General features: G+C 39.0%; 1 protein-coding gene and 1 long non-coding RNA gene across 8 annotated transcripts in view; one reads left to right on the plus strand and one right to left on the minus strand.

Annotated features, from left to right (window-relative positions):
* UBE2E1 (ubiquitin conjugating enzyme E2 E1) overlaps positions 1 to 19,400 on the plus strand; it is a 58,268-nt gene that overhangs the window by 33,920 nt on the left and 4,948 nt on the right. For all 7 annotated transcript variants that reach the window (XM_005297066.5, XM_042840183.2, XM_065583485.1 and 4 more), the window contains one exon: positions 14,336 to 14,468. In XM_005297066.5, the coding sequence (XP_005297123.1) occupies positions 14,336 to 14,468 (133 nt within the window). The remainder of the gene's footprint in view (positions 1 to 14,335; positions 14,469 to 19,400) is intronic.
* On the minus strand, positions 4,546 to 13,157 carry LOC135981351 (uncharacterized). The gene is made up of 2 exons (XR_010598335.1): positions 12,535 to 13,157; positions 4,546 to 4,655 (listed from the first exon to the last, which is right to left on the minus strand). It is a non-coding gene; the product is annotated as an uncharacterized LOC135981351 (long non-coding RNA).

Here is a 19,400-nt window from a genome sequence, read left to right on the forward strand (position 1 = left end):
GTACCCAAAGAGGATTTTTATGTATCTTGTAATACACATAATGGGTGAAATCCCGACTCCATTGAAGTCAATGGGGCGTTTTTTCATTAACTTCAGTGAGGTCAGGATTTCACACAGAGTCCTTCCAAACTGACACCTGCTGAAAGGACTCCATGGATAGCTTTCTTAGCAAATTTGCTAGTGGAACAGGCATTCAGCAGAGTGCGGATTGACGTGAACTCCCTCTTTTAGGAATATGGTTCAAACCAGTTCTTCATCAACTTTGCAATCTTAGGCTGTAGTGTAGACCTAAATTATGCCAACAAAGGTTATGTCGCGCAGGGGTGTGAAAAAGCCAACCCCCGAGTGACCTAAATTACACTGACCGTAAGCATTCGTGTTGACAGCGCTATGTTGGTGGGAAAGCTTCTGCAACTCGTGGAAGTTGTTTTATTTTGTCAACAGGAGAGCTCCCTCCCATCAGCATAGAGCGTCTTCACCAGACTCACTGCAGGCACAGCTGTACGCATGGACATGGCCTTTGTGTATACCCAGGATTAGAGAAACTTCCATTTTGGGCCAACAAGTGTGATGATTTTTTTTGGTGGGTGAGTGAGGATGGTGAATAATACAATATATAGTCCTGGGGGAATTCTGCACCAAAAAAATAAAAATTTTGAGCCAAAAAAAAAATAATTCTGCACACAGTATTTTAATATTCTGCACATTTTATTTGTAAAAAATAACACTACATAATCATGCCAGCTTCAATTATTTTGGTAATTTATTTCAAAATACCTGTCAGCAAGTATGTAACAATACAGACACACACACACAAATTTCCCCAGGAGTAGAGAGTTAAAGAAAGTCCTATGACAACCTAATTCCTGTTTCTCTGCCCGAGCCCAATCGGGGGGCCAGACACCCACAACCCCTCCCACCCAGAGCCCAGCCGTGGGTCCCCTCCCCGCCAGCCAATACAGCCGAATCCCCTACTTCCCAGAGACCAGCTGCGGGGCCCTCCTAGTCCAGATACCCACTCCCCTCCATCCCCAGAGACCAGCTGCAGGGTACCCCTAGCCTAGAGACCCGCCCTGCCCTGCCTTGCCCAGACACCTGCATCCCTCCCCAGACCTCAGCTGCGGGCTCCCCCCCAGCCCAAACACCAACCCCCCTACCCCTCAGAGCCAGGGATGCAGACGGAGAAACAGCCTGATGCTCAGTCCCAAGCTTGCATGGAGTACCCTGTGCACCACCACCTTCCTTCCCTCAGGGCATGCTGGAATTGCAGCTGTTGGGAACCCTGTAGCTCCCTCAGTCCCTCCCCCTGGCAGTGTATTCTATGGGCAAGCTGGGCTCTGCCGGGTCCAGTGATTGAAAAGACTGGAATTGTTTACCTTGGAAAGGAGATGAATAGGAGTCATAATAAAAGTATATTCAAATAATGAATGGTACAGAGAAAATGGATCAGGAGCATCTATTCTCCCTGTCTCATAATACAAGAAGGGGATATTTCATGAAAATAAAAAGTGGGAAATTCAAAACTGATAAAAGGAAATACATTTTTATACAGTGTGAGATTACACAGTGGAATTGATTGCCACTGAAAGTTGTGGAGTCCAAGAAATTAGAAAGATTCAAAAAGGCTTGAACATTTATATGGATAACAAGATTACACAATGTTAAACTTAATGATGAATTTTGGAAAATGTAAAATTTCGGGAGGGGCATTGAACCTCACGCCACAGGGTTTAAGCCAGTCTCAAACTTTCGGAGATTAGGATCAGACCGAATGTAGAGGGCAGAGATTACCCCACATCTGTTTACTGGGAGTTCTTATACCTTCTTCAGAAGCATCTGGTTCTGGCCACTGTCAGAAGCAGGACACTGAACTAGATGACTTTGCATGTGATCCAGGATGGCAGTGCCTATGTTTCTATATACCTCCTGTTGGTCCTGGAGTGAAGAAACAAAGTGCAGTACCAAAGTGCGGATTTGAACTATATAACCGAAGTCTAGGGCTGTAGTAGGAATATTACGTTACTGGGCTGACCATGTTCTTATTTATCATATTTAATGTTTACAAAGGAAAACTCTGTTAAAGGTACAGACTATTTTTCAAAGTCAGTTACAGAGGAATTTATATACATTACGAACCTTCCATATGACAAAACCACCTAATAGAGGTCTGCCCAATAGGATTGTCCTTCATACTTTTGTTAAATTAACAACATCTGCTTCAGAGTATCCAGTTTTACAGCTGAACACTGAAATCTGCACACATGTGTCTTTCAGTTACTCCAGTATTTAACCTTTAATGTGACTTTGCTTGATCATAATTCAGGCTTGTGGCTTAGCTGACTGATGTATTGAAAGATAGAATATATAAATATGTAAATTACACTTTGCAATTCTGAAAGATTAAATGTTTGTTTTGGTATTACTTTGGTTCAATACCATCTTTATTGGTATCAACACTTGGCTGATTAACATCTAGTTACGCAATTTCTCATTATACAAGTATGTCACAGCTCTTCAGATTTTCATGACTAACACAAGCTCTACAGGATAGTATACTCCTCAACTGAGTTTGCTTAAGCTGTAAAAGAGTTTTATCTTATCATGGTTTTACTGGGTCATTTCATTAAAAAAATCAGGGTGGTGGTTGTTGTTGTTGTTTTTGTTAGATGATTGAGAGGTTGTTTAATGACAGGAATGTCAGTTGACTTTGAAATACAGGTATTGTCTTTGTAAATTATTAAGAAAAAACTACCTGAGTGTACTCTACCTTCCTTGGTATTTGTTTGAGCCTGCCAAATATGAGATAATGATGTAGGAATCTTAGATTTGTGAAGTAGGAATCTTACTCGACTCTGCCATCATTCAATTTTTAAAAGTTTTGATGAGATTGATTAGACCTTAACATTAATTTACTAATCTTGGGTTGAAATGTATATGTATTGCTGTTTGAACATCTTTGTTATTTCATTAAAAGGAACATTTAAAATATGCTTGTTTGTCCTCTTGGTGAATAGGTGGAAGAAGATTAACAAGCTTTTTCCATATTAAACCATAGGGTTTTTTTGAAGAGGATGATTTAAATATCTTCCTAATACTGATCACCCCTCTTTAGACACAGGGGAAAAATGAAAAAAATACTTGTGTGCTGTTGTATGATGTAATTTTCCCATGTACAAGGATTAAAGATGCCAGGTCTCCCAGAAGTTTCATCATTAATTTGGAATTTCCTTCCTTTCATGTGTTTGTCAAGCTCTAGCCAGATATGAAAGGAAGGGATATAAAAATAAAAGTGGCAAAGTGGCAGGTGTAGTACCTGACACTAATTTTCTACTATTAACTTTTTATTTATTTTAAAATAAATTATTATATGTCCAGAGTCTGATATATATAGATATATATATGTGTGTGTGTGTGTGCTTGTATGTGTGATATTATTTGATTTCCCTTATTTAATGGGACACTATAATGCCAAGTCTAGCTTGTTCTTCTTCTTCAAAAAAAGAGGAGTTAGAAAATTAGTTTCAGGTACTACATCTGCCATTTGGCCAATTTTTGAAGTTTTACTGTTACATTTTCTTATTTTTTAAAATCTTTTTCTCTCACCACTATCTGTGTGAAAGACACTTACAGACATGGGGAGACTGATACAGAGCTCTCAGGTGTGCAAAATAAACAAAGAAATACATATTGTAATCTGTGGTATTACTTGTAACAACAGGTTTAAAAAAAATTAAATTAAGTTGGTATCCATTGGTGCAAATCAAATTTTGTGTTTAGTCCAAACAGTGTGACTGCAGTACAGATATCCATGAATTCTGCTAAATGTCATGAAAAATAGCTTTGTGTAATTTTATAGTTAAAGAAGCTTATGAAGAAAATATTTCCCTGTATGATTTGATAAGTGACCAGACTCTGAGAGATCCTTCCTGAAGTGCTATTAAACTTCAAAGTTTTTATCTAGTTACAATGTGTATTTGTGAATAGAATGTGGATTGTTTTTAAGCTAAAATTGCAGGTTGACATTAAGGGGGGGTCAAATTGGAGGAGTGGAGCTCCTGAGTTTTGCAGGAGCAGAGGTGGTAAGAGGAATTCCTAAGTTCCAGCAGTAGTTCTTTATGTGCCTGGCGCTAGGCTGTATCAGGCAAAACTTGCTCTCCTTTGTTGTCTCATTACCAGTATATTTAATTTATCAACAAGTTTTCTCTATTTATGTGCAGGTTGATGACTTTTTTTTAAAAAAAAGGGGGAATTAGGAGGGCATGAGTTTATACACATGCTGATTTTGGTATCCGTATATATGGTATGTTTCATCATATCCTTTTCCATGTATTTATGTCTTAAATGTGCTGAAGCTTCTGTTACCGTCTGCTGAGTCATCTTTATTACAATAACACTTATGTAGACAAGCCCCCTGATAATTGTAGAACTAGTTAAAATGATATCAGCACAAGAGTCAACTGAGAGTACAACTGAGAGGGAAAGCGTGTTTCCATCAATGTTTAAAACTGTTTGTTTTTTGTTAACACTTATTAGTCACTCATTGAAGTTAAGTGTTCTGGGAAAAGTACATTATTTGTTGAAGATTCACTGCACCAGCCTGGTCAGTTATGAAGTGAAAGCTGTCCATATACAGCCTCTGAAACGTCCAGTGTGTCCTGCAAAACCAGAGAAGACCAGAGTTGGCATTGCTGATATTTTTAAGATAAAAAAACAAACAGAAATAAAACTTCAAAAAACAAACCCCCTTAAGCCATCTTTCATATTTCATAAAATAGCAATAAAAGGGCACAAACCCAATAATTTATTTCAGGTACTTTGAAAGTCACCTTTTAAGTAAACACTCTCTTATTCTTAAAGTCAGATTGTTGACTCCTGAATAGTATCTGCTGATACTGTCATTATAATAAACCTTGATTAACTACGACACTTGCGGGCAACAATAGGAACTATTATTTATTAACTAGAACAACCTACAATGCTATATAAATGATTTTTAGTAACTACAATGTAATTGTCTTGTGTTTTACTTTAACAGACTGTTTAAGAATAAATTATTATCAGAAACCCTCATCCCAGACCTGTCAGTTGAACACATTTCTAGGCTGTCCACTCTACAATTGTAAAATGCATTTTATTGACTTGTGTGGCATGCAATTGTTATAATATTCCACAGTCCCCTGTAAGCAATAAAAATATGCTGTGGTAGTGTAGTATAGTTCGAACTTAAATGTTTTTTATAATCAACTAGGTTTAGCCAATTTTGTTTCACCATGTTGTGAGTTACCCAGAATTTGCCCCCAGCCACCTTAAAAAACATTTCCCTTCAGTGACAATAATGTATGCATCAGTTAATATGAATGTGGTGATCTCGATCATTTTAGTCTTTTAGAGCATCTTTTTAGATGGGTGCATTAGTTTTCTCCTCCCATTTAAAAATATTTCTTAAAAGTATTTTTCCATAGAAATATGAATGTTGGCTTCGAAAGAAAAATCAGTTTCTAGCCCAGGAACCCAATCTTTATTAGAGGAATTTGCAGAGTCTTCATCAGCTGTCAGGTCTTCAGCATAGGAGCACCTCTAGCCAAATGTTACACATAATTATTAACCTTCTGAGTGCCAGTTTCTGCAAGCATGTTCATAATTAGCAGTGCACTTTAATCTAAGTTATTTAGCTTTTGTATTTCTTTGACCTAGTAGTGGTGTGACCACTAATATTAAACCATTGGTAATGTAACTTTTATTACTAATGAGCTCTAAGGGAGATCGCCCACTCTAGTAACTTCATACAGGGTAATTTGGTTTACTCAATAGTTTGGATTTTTTTTTTTAACAAAAAAATGTGCATATGGATTTTTATTTTTTTTATTTTATTTTTGGCTGGAGAAAGAAGCCTCCCAATCATCTGGCTCGGAGTCCTATTGTTTAACTTTATGGTGCACCGTTTGCAAACTCTGCAAATGCATGGATGGATATGCTAGGTCTTCTAATCAGTTTGTCTAGGCTTACTCTCTCATAAATAGTATCCATGCGTCTTGTTCCTGGAGTGGCAGGGTTATCTTACTGTATTTCTGTTTTTCCAAATGGGTAGAAAACATACGATTTAGGAAACAGTCTTCTGATCTCTTTAAAATGAACGTGGACAGTTTGAGCGGTGGGATTTGCTTGCAGTATTTGAAAATATGTTTATGGTCCTGCTACCTGCAAAGAAGTTAGCGGAGAAAGTGAACCATAAGCCTGTCTTGTCTTCAGAGATATTAGCTGAAGCCAGTTCTAGTGACCCATGTGCTTTGATTGATATCTTGTTGGCAATAGTGATGCAGTATTTCTTGAAGGAGATGCAGTCTCTTTTCAGTCCTGAAATGAACAATCTTCATTTGTACAAAGATCACTTGATGTGCTGAATCCAATTTAAGGGTCTGTTTGCCTTCTGACAGCATAAAAATTACAGAAGTTAATTTACTACTACTTGTTCTGTATCAACTACCAAAACCATGTTTGAGTCTGAGATGGCACTGAGCAAGTGGCCAAGATACAGAAGTGCTATACCCTTGAGACTATTTAGCTTTACCTATGAATTGCAAATTGTATACAGCTATACAATAAGTACTACATTTGGAAACAAGCTCTGATTATCTGGAGGAATTTCTTTCCTCAGGTTGGTAGCTAATAGTCCAGTTGACAAATGACAGGAAGGAAACTGATGGTTAAAATAGCACAAGGTTGTTTGCAGAGCATAGCTTTTACCACCACATCTTTTCTGTCATTTAAATAAACCATTAGGAGTTGTTAGCCGAGTCATACTCTTTCACTTCTTCCTGATCTTATTGTTTCCTGTTTAGGTTATCATTGAATGGGAGATGTAAAGTCAAATTTGAGCTAGTTCTTCACTTTGCCTTTGTCTTGAAATATAACTTTGCAGGAAAAAGTAAAACAGATTTGCATAGAATAAGAATACTTCTACTAACATTTGAAAGTTTGGCATTTCATGTCCTTGCATATTTAAATAAAGGTATATGCTGCAACCTTGAGCTTTTATTAGGGTTACCATACGTCCGGATTTTCCCGGACATGTCCGGCTTTTGGGGGCTCAAATCCCCGTCCGGGGGGAAATCCCCAAAAGCCGGGCATGTCCGGGAAAATCGGGAGGCTCGGCCGGGGCCTCTTTGTCCAGGGCCGGGGGCATGGTGCAGGGGGCCGGGCTGGGTGCGGAGCCGGGTCGGGGAGCCGGGCCGGGCCCGCGGAGCCGGGAGCCGGGGTCGGGGTGTGCGCCGGGCCCGCGGGGCTGGGGGTCGGGGTGTGCGCCGGGCCCGCGGGGCTGGGGGTCGGGGGGTGCGCCGGGCCGGGAGCCCGGGTCGGGGAGCCGGGGAGTGCGCCGGGGTCGGGGAGCCGGGCTGGGAGCCGGGGTCGGGGAGCCGGGGAGTGCGCCGGGGTCGGGGAGCCGGGGTCGGGGAGCCGGGGCGCCAGGGCGTGCGCCGGGGTCGGGGCGCCGGGGCGTGCGCCGGGGTCGGGAGCTGGGCTGGGGGTCGGGGAGCCGGGGGGTGCGCCGGGGTCGGGGAGCCGGGGGGTGCGCCGGGGTCGGGGAGCCGGGGTCGGGGAGCCGGGGGGTGCGCTGGGCCCGCGGGGCTGGGAGCCGGGGGGTGGTCGGTCGCGGCCGGCACCCCAGGGCCCGAGCCGACCCAGGCTGGAGCTGTGGGGGGACCAGCCTGGGCCGCGCCTCCTCCCCCCCCCCCTTACCTGCTTCAGGCTTCCCGCGAATTAAATGTTCGCGGGAAGCAGGGGAGGGGGCGGAGACTTTGGGAGGGGGCGGAGTTGGGGCGGGGGCGGGCCCCCGGGGAGTGTCCTCCATTTGGAGGCACAAAATATGGTAACCCTACTTTTATAAAACAGTTCAACCTCTCTGTTGCAGGATTGGAAGCTTAGCAACTGTTCATACACATGGTAGGTTAAACTTCCAGTGCTCAGTGGCAGAGGGAACCTATGAAGGAGGAAGCCATTGCTGGAGAAAGTAGACCCCCTCTGGGAGTGGAGTAGTCTGGATTTATTTTCAATTTTGGAACCGATGTTAAATGCATTAATTTCTCCTGAACCTTTTTATTAGGACTTGCTTCTAAATTGAAGGGATTATTGCTAAACTACATAGAGCTTCAGTATACTGTTGAGAAAAATGTAAGCCTCTTTCTGAGCCCTCCAGTAAACAAGAGTTTTATTTTTAAGCTTTGAAGTAAGGTTTAAAAATTGAACCTTGCAGCAAAACAGTCCAACAGCATTGGCCTTCCCACAAAAGGTTATCAAATAGTTTGATAGCAACCTCAGAATTGTGCATGCTGTAAGTAAAACATACAAGCTGTGGTCCTAGTCCTGCAAACACTTACTCTGGGGCACAGTCCTTTCTACCATAATAAGGTAAGGTTGCAAGCACCTCACCTGATTGATAGCTCTTGCAGGACTGATCATTTACTTGGATTGTGTTGTACTGGTTTTCACTCAGCTAAATTGAACCATTTGCAAAATATCTTTGGTGTGTTAACCCCACTAAATTTTCACTAAGAAATCCCCAAAATGTTTTTACTCTAACTCATACTTCAATGTTGGATCCTAAATATTGTGATTAATTCATACTTTAACTTCTTCCTAAGTTAATTTGCTATGAAATTTACCTTCCAGTTTCAAGCATACACTTTTTCTTGCAGTATTATTTCTTTCAAAAATGCCTTTTAATAAATTAATTAGATAATTGAGAGTCATTCTTTTCCAAATTCTACAAATGAAATGTTGTGTGAGCCTTCTCTCTCTTCTGTTAGGAATAGAGTAAGATTTGGAAGACATTTGCCGTTCATAATGGTTGTGACTGTCAGACAGAAAATACCAATATCTTCAAGAAGTAGATCTAGTTATTACCATAATAATACTTAATGCGTCATGCTTTTTCATTCTTATGCTCAAAGTGCTTTACAATGGGAATTAAGTAATTAGGTCTTGTTATCCCCATTTTACAGATGGTGGGATCACCGTAACAGTATTCTGTTCTATTTTTACAATATTCTCTCCCCTGCTTCCTCCTCTACTTCCTTTAAAACACAAAAACAAAAAATCCTAGCCAGGCCTCCACCTTCTCTCTGGTGTCTATTCTCCACTCCTCATGCAGCTCCAAGGCATTTTACCCCTGGTCAATCCATCATTTTAGTTAATCTTGACACTGGGGAGCAGCTGTCCCTAATTAAAGTGGGCAAAAATATTGCTCTGATTTACTTGGTCACATGATAGTCCAGTGTGCTACCATTAGGCTGTCAGAGCTGCCCAGAAGGGGTTTTGTTGGTGGTAGTATTTTTTGTTGTTCTGGTTTGTTTTGGTTTAGGTTTCTTTCCTTGACCTAAAAATGAGACCAAGTTAAAATTCTATCTGATGTTTAAACTGCTTTACTGAAAATAGTAATTAAATGTGCATGACTTGGGGCATCATCTTAGTGTCTTCTGTCTTGGCTGTTCAAATTCATTTCTCAGTACCTTGTGATGTTTCAGTGCTTATTGAGACAGTTTCCTTTGACGATAATCTTGTGGAATCTTAAGAGATACAGAACATGCATACTCAAACTCTTGTAGACAACTAGGCATGTACGAGATATGTTAGAGGGATCTTTTCCTATCTGTCCTGCATGATTTAAACTGGGAGACAGACTAACAGGGATGAAACTGTCTGCAGCCCTTACTCTTCAATTTACACAATTAGTAGTAGTATTTATTACTTGTTTATGCTGTAGAGTATGCAAAAATAGACCTGCCCTGCCCTGAAGAGTAGCTCTGTTGGTAACTCAGAATAACTACTTTGTACGGAGGGGGGGAGGGCGGGAATACATTTCTAGCAGGTACAGTGTGTGTGGGAGGAAATAATTATTTCTAAAATTATGGTTGTGATCTTGTATATATTTTTAAAAACAAGAGATCATGGCTAAAGGAAGCTTTGTAGTTTTTTTGCTATACTTTGATGTTTCTGTATTTGGAATACTTTTGAAATGCAAAACCCCTTAATAAAAAAAATCCCGAGAACAGAAAACATATTTAATACAGAATTTCCTGACTTTGCATGTTTACATTTTCTGTTAAACTTCCAAAAGCAATGTTAAGTCTGCACCCCACCTTTCCTCCAATACCTACGCCTGTCATTGTAGAGCAACCCAAACCCCTCATCCTCCACTGGTCAGGGACTTCTTGTGTCCTTAACTAGCCTCCCCTAAGTTCCTTCTCATGATCTAGGTTAGAAACCCCCACCATTTATCCCAAACACTATATTGATAAGGGCTACCAGAGTGCGGCAGAGTTATAACGTTCTACAATGGAAGATATATTGCAGTGGATGAGGGGGGAAATTTAGGGTCAATGTTGGAAACAAATGTTTCATTACACTTTCATATTAAACGCTCAAACTTAAGTCTCTGTTTACAAAGCATTTTGCTCTTGGATCTTTTTTAAAAGAAAAAGTTTGTTTATATTTTTAACATAGTAGATAAAGAACTCTGGAACCTGTAACTAATGATCACCATCGGGACTCCATTTTTTATTCAGTTGTTTACAATAGGTAGCTTCATAATATAGTGACAACCAAACAACTTATTAGTTTTAAAGTGTAAAACAAAATAAAAAGATAGATATTGGTGTAGAGAAGAGAAATATTATTTTAGTCTGTATGGTTTGAGTATTATATGAAACAGAAAATTTGTATCACTGTACTAGAGACCGTTCTGTAAGTTGCGTAAAACGAAATGGTCAAACCATGATGCATTTTTGTGTTTTAATAAAATAAAACACAGAATTCTGCCATAGAAACCATGGCTTTTTTAAGTCCAGTCCATTTTATTTTATGTAATAAGTTAAAAAAAAATCTTCACTTCAAAATTACTGCTCCTGTTTGCAACTTGTTTGGTGTTCAATTAAGACTGTTGCCATCACTGTCGAATTTAGCAGCAATAGAGCAGAAATGACTGAGGTGGTTTTGCCTGGGAATACCCAAATTCTTCCATTGTGGTGTTTGCTTGCATGTAGGTTTGATCTGGATCTCTGGAATGGGTAGTCTCTAAAGCATTTTTGTTCTCGTCTTTGTTTTCCAGAGACATGTAACTCCAAAACAGCTTGGCCAATTTGCTTTAGATTCAATTCAAAAATAGGGCTCTGGATTTGTGAGAGAGTTAATGGTTGTATTCCTCATAGTCCTAATTGAAATATTTGTTAGTTTTTCATGGGCTACTGAAATTAATTGTGGCTAATGAAATTCTTTTCTCACACCATCCTGTCAAGTTGACCTAAGGTGGTTGGTGGCATTTTAAGTGACATCCATAAATTGATTAACCCTTAGAATAAGGGCAGTGGCAGAAATTTAGGCACATGGAGGATTTTAACAGTGAAAATTTAACCGCAGGATTTTAGATGCCTCCAGGGTTAGGCAGCAGCCAAGCAGAGGTTTTGAGGATCTCAGTGATGCATGAATATTGGACGTATGTAGCAGTTAGGCACCTAAATCCTTTTGTTGATCTGTGCCTCAGTCTTTTAACACACCCCCAACCTCCACAAAACTCTCCCCCAAAAAGGGTTATTGGCTCTTGGATTTAATACAGTATGTAGTAGCTATTTGTAGTGGAATTAGTTTATATTATTTTAAATTGTCTTCAGAATGGCCAAGTGTTTGATAGCTGCTAAATGTTGCATCTGTCTGTTATAGTTACTTAACTTGAGTATAGCAGTGACGCAGATTATAGGAGGTATCAGTTGTGCCTATCCACCATATATCTACATATTGATGTGTTCTTTTTAAACAGATAATTGCAAAGGATTTTAAGCAAAAAATGTAATCCCTCACCTTTGACTTCTTTTTGTATCTTCACTGAAGTTAATGCCACTGCACTTAAACTACATTCAAGTACCATCACTTTTCTAATAAGCACTTGGGTATTGCGCCACTTGATAGTACCTAATCCTAATTTAAACCCAAATTATATTGCATTCTGTAACTGACTTGCATCTCTCCCTTTCAATCTTTTCTTTATAAGAAATCAGTTATGCTATTTAAAAATTGAAATCCTCCAGCTATTTCATACTGTTAATTGAAATGAAAGGCTTGAAAGGTAAGCTACATGCATCACTTTTTAATAAAATATTGGGGAATGTCTACTAATGTTTTACAAAGATGTGATATATATATATTTAATCCAAACCTCTATTAATATACTACTACATCTGTGGAAATGAAAGCACCTTGCATGCATTAATAACTAATTGGAAGCCTAATAGGGCATAAGTCATTTCTAAGACTATTATGAATAATATTTTTGAAGTCATCGGGTTTTTATTGAATAATAATTTTAAGTCATTGAGCGGTTTTTTTTGTATTGACAGTTCTTTGGGTTTAAACTAGAAATGAAATGCAAAATAAAATACTGAAATATTTCTCATAGGCCCAGAGGGCCGTATTCAGTATGCTGATTATGTTGCTTCCCCCTTTCCCGCCCCCACCCCCGTTGAAGTACTCCCAGTTGACAGTTCTTACTTTGTAAATTCCAGCAGTAAATTGGTATTAACAAATTGCAAGGACCTGTTCCAGGCAGTAGTTCCATCTTAAGGGGGTTGGCTTGTGCAACTTGGAGTAATGATAGTGTTTCAATACCACTCCAAGAGGTAATTTCTTGGAGTAGTGGCTAAGGGCACCCAAGAGTGTCCTTTTCAATAACTTTGCACAGTTAAGTTGGTGCCTGTCACTAGGCAGGGCTTTTTGTAGAAATACAGTTGTGTCACAGCCCATTACACGTCCAGTAGCTGTAGAGCTAAGCATCCAGATATAGAGACCTGTATGGGACAAAGAGAAATAATTAGGGAGGAGAGGGATATCATGAGTCTTTAGGGTACGATGGCTTTTATCTTACATTAGTGTTTTTGTTCGAAGCCTCATTTCACAAGCTGTGTGAAGCTTTGGGTTGGGATGAGAGAGATATTTACCAATGTACGGTATGTAATTTTTGTGCTAGTTTTCAGAACTTTACACATTGGGGAGGATGTGGGGAGACATGCAAAGAAATCTTCTAGTATGGGTCTTGCTATTAAAATTAATCGTCAAAGTACCATGGGCATTTATTGGATTTGGAACCTAAAAATGAGATAATAGAGGTATTCGATATAAACTTCCTTCTCCTCGCTTTGCTTACCCATACAGCAGAACAAAGAGCAGAAAGCAGTCCATCATCCTTGGGTGTGGGAGCTTTACGATGTGATCTAAAATTATTTGTATTTATTTATTTCTATTTATAACACTACTACTAAGCACCCATCAATTACTCTGGATCCCTTCACATTATCATGTCCATATTGAATGCATTCGATGCCTTCCACCTCTAATACTAATACCCCATAATTATTATAATGAATAAAAGACCTTTAATTTATCCCTCCACCCATATCAGTGCTAGGAGAAAAAGGTGGTCTTTGAGGTGTGTCTGGAATGTTAAATCCAAGATTTAACCCTGATTTTATGTGAATTTGCAAAAAACCAGCTCTGTAAAATGGGCCCCAACATTAGGAAAAACCCATATCGTTGCTTCATTTTAGAAACCATTTTGCACAAAATGTATTGTGGCCAAGCGGGGATAAGTTTGACATTGTAAAACACCATGATATAGTTTTGATCCACTCAATTAAAGCAAATGAACTACTACTGTTCAGTAATAATGTAGGAAATGTAAATAATATCTCCTCTTGAGCACATTAAACTAAAAAGAAAATCAGTACACAAGGATACTCTTTTTTTCACTCTCTAATTTGTTTAATGAAGTTCCAGTAAGCAAGTTTCCAATTTTAATATGGTCTGTGAGGTTTAGCTTATGGGAACCCTGTAATAAAGCTTTACTAGGGCAGCCCTTTCTAAAATATAAAATTTTCCTCTTTGAAGTTGTGTAGTACTTAACTACCGATGTTTCTTGTTGCATTGAACTGGTGCTACCTGAAGGGATGTGCATTTTGTTTTTGTTTGCAAGGACAAATGGGGAAGGTGGTACTTCTTCTAAACATCTAGATCAACAGAACGGGATTTAAAGACCCAGAAAATCATTTCCCCTCCTTCTCCAGACCCTTGCCATACAGTGTGCGCCCCGTAGTCTTAACAATGGTACAGATGTCCCGGTATAAGACTGTAGATTGCTTGTTTCCAAGCTTCGTTACTTTTTATTACAGTCCTAACCTCTACATTGTGTATTAAATATCACATTGTTGAGATTAAACTGTTTTTTAAATCTATGGGATCATATTTATTCAAATCGTAGCTTTACCTCCTAAATGTATGTATCCTTTTTATTGCACAGCGCTGGCCCCAAAGGCGATAACATCTATGAATGGAGATCAACTATTCTAGGACCTCCAGGCTCAGTATATGAGGGTGGAGTTTTCTTCCTTGATATCACATTTACACCAGAATATCCCTTCAAGCCTCCAAAGGTAAGAGAGACAGCCTAACATTTGCTACCCAGTGATCTGTAGGGTGTTTGCAGAACTCAGTGTTCATGGGACACAGTCAATTTGAAATCAAGTTGATTTAAGAAAATGAGTTAAACCTGGTTTCAAGAACCACACCTGGAATCCCCCACCCAATTTTGGTGGGGTTTATTTTTTGATCACCATTTTTCGGGGGGCTTTTAAAATATTTGTCCCTTTCCCTGTTGTTGCACAAACATGGGAAGCTGACTTACTACACAGGGGAAACTATGAAACTGAATATACGAAAAGTGCTGTGAAATATAGAAAGAAAACCAACTGGAAAAATAGAAGCAAATATTTCTCTCTCTCATCTCTTTCAGTTACAGTAAACTTTAAGGTGTGTTTTGTAACAACAGTAGGTTAAAAGATTTCAAGCAGAAGTATGGTTTTTAAGTGCCATGGTTCTTTTAGGGACTTGCTAATAGTTGATTTATGTGTATAATATCAATTTCTTAGTAGTGCTTTTCTGGATTCTGGATGCAAATTATATTTTGGAAGCTTGTTGTATTCTGTGTTGTTGGGTTCTATCACAAATCCAATACTAATGTAAGTAGATGTAGGTTTATGGTTCACACATTTAGGCCAATATGTTTGGGGGGATACTTTAGGACAGTCTCTTAAGACAGGAAATTGCCTAACAAGGTTGCCTAAGGGTGGGTCCAGGTTTCATTGCTTTAGTATTTTTTGGTTGGAGGTGATGGTCGCAAGGAGAATCTTAAGAGGATGTCAGCTGGAATGGATATATTCAGCAATGTTTCTTTCCAGTTGCTTCACCTTAGGCAGAAGTATGCTACCATGAGAATCTTATACCCTATGGTGCCAAAGGTTTGGTTGCCATTTCATTGGCGCTTTAGCTTGTCTATCTCAAAATGGGAAGAGCAAGTTTCATTAATCTGCATGAATGGGTCTAAGGCTGCAGACATGGAAGTTTTTAAAAATGAAAGTGGTTTAAAGTTCTGACTTAAAGTAAGCCACTCAGTGCAAGAAACTTACAAAAAAGCCTATGACAGAGGCCGAAGTGTCTAGTCTTAGGGTACATCTACACTACAGGGGGGAGTCAATTTAAGATACGCAAATTCAGCTACGTGAATAGCGTAGCTGAATTCGACGTATCGCAGCCGACTTACCCCGCTGTGAGGACGGCGGCAAAATCGACTTCTGCGGCTTTCTGTCGGCGGCGCTTACTCCCACCTCCGCTGGTGGAGTAAGAGCGCCGATTCGGGGATCGATTGTCGCGTCCCATAAATCGATCCCCGAGAGGTCGATTTCTACCCGCCGATTCAGGCGGGTAGTGTAGACCTAGCCTTAGTAATGTATAATGTAAATAATTTGTATTTATGGAGCACATTACATATTTAGAGTTCCGTGTTAACATTAATCCTCACACTGTTCCTGCAAAATAGAACTATTATCCCCATTTTGCAAGTGGAAGAGATTGAAATACAGAGAGAGCGATTCAGGTTCTGATTAGACAGGCACATGCTTAAGTGCCTTTCTGAATCAGGGCCTAAGTGAATTGCCCCAGGCCACCCAGAAAGTGACACAGCCAATATTAGAATTGAAGAGCTTTTGGCTCTTTAAACTGTACTTTGTCCTCAAGGCTGCAGCTACTCTTCTGCAATATTACACCATACATTTTCTCTGGTTCCCAAGAGTATCATTACGGTAAGGCTGCATTTTATTTGTGTTGAGGTGAAAATAGTAGCTTGGGTTGACCCGATCTGTGCTTTGATCTTTTTTGTATTAATAACCTCTAACCACTTTCTTCCCCCCAATCTCACTTTGCTGGTTATATTTATTACCTTATCCTACCACTTATCTTGGTGAGTCACGGGACCAGCTTCTTTGTATCTTTTTTTCTAATGCAACAGTGGTTTCACATTAACGCAGTGACCAAGACGGAGCTCTTTCAAGTGCGACCTTTCCAGAGGGAGGGGTCCAGTTTCATTATATTGTCTGCTCTTCTTCCATATGGCTTAGTGTTCTGTTGGCTTCAAATATCTCTCTGTATTGTCTTAATAGCTCCGTGTTTTCCAGATCTGATTTGATTTTGTTAATACTGTGTTGATTTTTCACCATTGTGATCACTCCAGCATTTGTAACAAACTTTTACTTTAAACTAGGGCAGTCAAGCAATTAAAAAAAATTAATCCTGATTAATTGCGCAATTAAACAATAATAGAATACCATTTATTTAAATATTTTTGGATGTGTTCTACATTTTCATATATATTGATTTCAATTACAACACAGAATACAAAGTGTATAGTGCTCATTTCATATTTATTTTTTATTACAAATATTTGCACTGTAAAAAAGAAATAGTATTTTTCAATTCACCTCATACAAGTACTGTAGTGCAATCTCTTTAACATGAATGTTGAACTTACAAATGTAGAATTATGTACAAAAAAAACCTGCATTCAAAAATAAAACAATGTAAAACGTTAGAGCCTACAAGTCCACTCAGTCCTACTTCTTGTTCAGCCGCTCGCTAAGACAAACAAGTTTGTTTACATTTACGGAAGATACTTCTGCCTGTTTCTTATTTACAATGCCACCTGAAAGTGAGAACAGACGTTCGCATGATACTGTTGTAGCCGGCATCGCAAGATATTTATGTGCCAGATGCACTAAAGATTCAATGTACCTTCATACTTCAACCACCATTCAAGAGGACATACTTCCATGCTGATGATGGGTTCTGCTCAATAACAGTCTAAAGCAGAGCAGTCTAATGCATGTTCATTTTCATCATCTGAGCCAGATGCCACCAGCAGAAGGTAGATTTTCTTTTTTGGTGGTTTGGGTTCTGTAGTTTCCGCATCTGAGTTTTGCTCTTTTAAGACTTCTGAAAGCATGCTCCACACCTCATCCCTCTCCGATTTTGGAAGGCACTTTAGATTCTTAAACCTTGCGTCGAGAGCTGTAGCTATTTTTAGAAATCTCATATTGGTACCACCTTTGCGTTTTGTCAAATTTGCTGTGAAAGTGTTCTTAAAACGAACGTGTGCTGGGTCATCATCCGAGACTGCTATAACATGAAATATATGGCAGAATGTGGATAAAACAGAGCAGGAGACTTACAATTCTCCCCCAAGGAGTTCAGTCCCAAATTTAATTAACACATTATTTTTTTAAACTAGCATCATCAGCATGGAAGCATGTCCTCTGGAATGGTGGCCGAAGCATGAAGAGGCATATGAAAGGCATATGGCACGTAAATACCTTGCAACACTGACTACAAAAGTGCCATGCAAATACCCGTTCTCATTTTCAGGTGACATTGTAAATAAGAAACAGGCAAGAAGTATCTCCTGTAAACGTAAACAAACTTGTTTGTCTTAGCAATTGGCTTAACAAGAATTAGGACTAAATGGACTTGTAGGCTCTAAAGTTTTACATTGTTTTATTTTTGAATGCAGTTATGTAATAAAACAAATCTACATTTGTAAGTTACACTTCCACGATAAAGAGATTGCATTATAGTACTTGTATGAGGTGAATTAAAAAATACTATTTATTTTGTTTATCATTTTTACAGTGCAAATATTTGTAATAAAAGAATAGTGAGCACTGTACACTTTGTATTCTGTGTTGTAATATAATATCAATATATTTGAAAATGTAGAAAAACATCCAAAAATACCAATTGAAATTTATTAAATATTCTATTGTTTAACAGTGCGATTAATCATGGTTAATTTTTTTGAGTTAATCAAATGAGTTAACTGCGACTAATCGACAGCCCTACTTTAAACATATTTGTACATTTTTTTTTTTTTTTTCAGATTTTATTCTTATGTTCTCCATGTCACTGGCTTTTGTATCATCAACAAAAATTGTAAATGGTGAACAGCTGGTCTGTATGTGTATTAAAAACAGAGGTTTGATTTTCTATTTAAGTGGAAATCACTTAAATCCTTTTCTCATTGCCTCAATTAGGCAGAGCTCCTCTAACTAGAGAACAGTCACTTCGATAAGCATCCGTAAATTTAGGTTAGTCTATACCACTGATGATGATTTTTTTTTCTTGTTCTTACATTAACAAATATGGCTTATGCTTTAATTCCAAATAGTAACCTACTGGACTGAAAATCTGTCTGAAAAAGTTATTTTCTCAGGTTACCCAATTTTCATCTCCTGTGCTCTGAGCCAGTGTGCATTTGCAAATTGGAATGCTTGAACTTTCCATGAATTTGGTCTTTACTCATGCTTCCTTTTTGAAAAGTTTTATGATGCCTTTTAACAAATTGCTTTCTGAAAGCTGGTGAGGTAGAAATTTTGGAAAATCAGAGCTGAAGGTCAAAATAGTGCAATATTAAACCAACAGTGGATGGAACTGCAGGCTGCTTATGAGCCGATAGCAAAGTCTTGCCTGGGAACTGTACATGCCATGGACTTCCATTCTTCTTTGCCCGCCCCTATCCTAAATGGAGCTATGTTTTTTCAGTTGCTGTTATCACCAAGTGAGGTCACCCATCTGCTTGGCCTGATCCACATGACTTAGACTAGGAAGCACTCATTGGGGTATATGAAGCAAAGAAACAGATGTCTTTGTGGTTTCTGTGTATCGTACCTTTAAAGTTCTCTGATGTGCAGAGATCAGCAGCTGGTTTTGTTCTCAGTTGCTGTTGCCTGTTACAGAGGAGAGAGAGATGCTGTGCTCTCTCCTGGAGATTTTGTTACTTCCATACATAATATGCAAAAGCATGTACTTTTGTTTAATTGAAAATCAAAGTAATTTATAAAGAACAAAGTGTAATGTCTCCATGAGAGAGCATAGTGTGGGGGTGTCTCTTGTGTAACAGGCTACTGTACCTCTGAGAACAAAAAGAGCTGCAGCACTCTGCATAGCAGGTGAGTTCTTGGAGACCTAAAGATGCATTGCCC

This window comes from Chrysemys picta, chromosome 2 (assembly GCF_011386835.1).
Source record: "Chrysemys picta bellii isolate R12L10 chromosome 2, ASM1138683v2, whole genome shotgun sequence".
Taxonomy (NCBI): domain Eukaryota; kingdom Metazoa; phylum Chordata; order Testudines; family Emydidae; genus Chrysemys; species Chrysemys picta.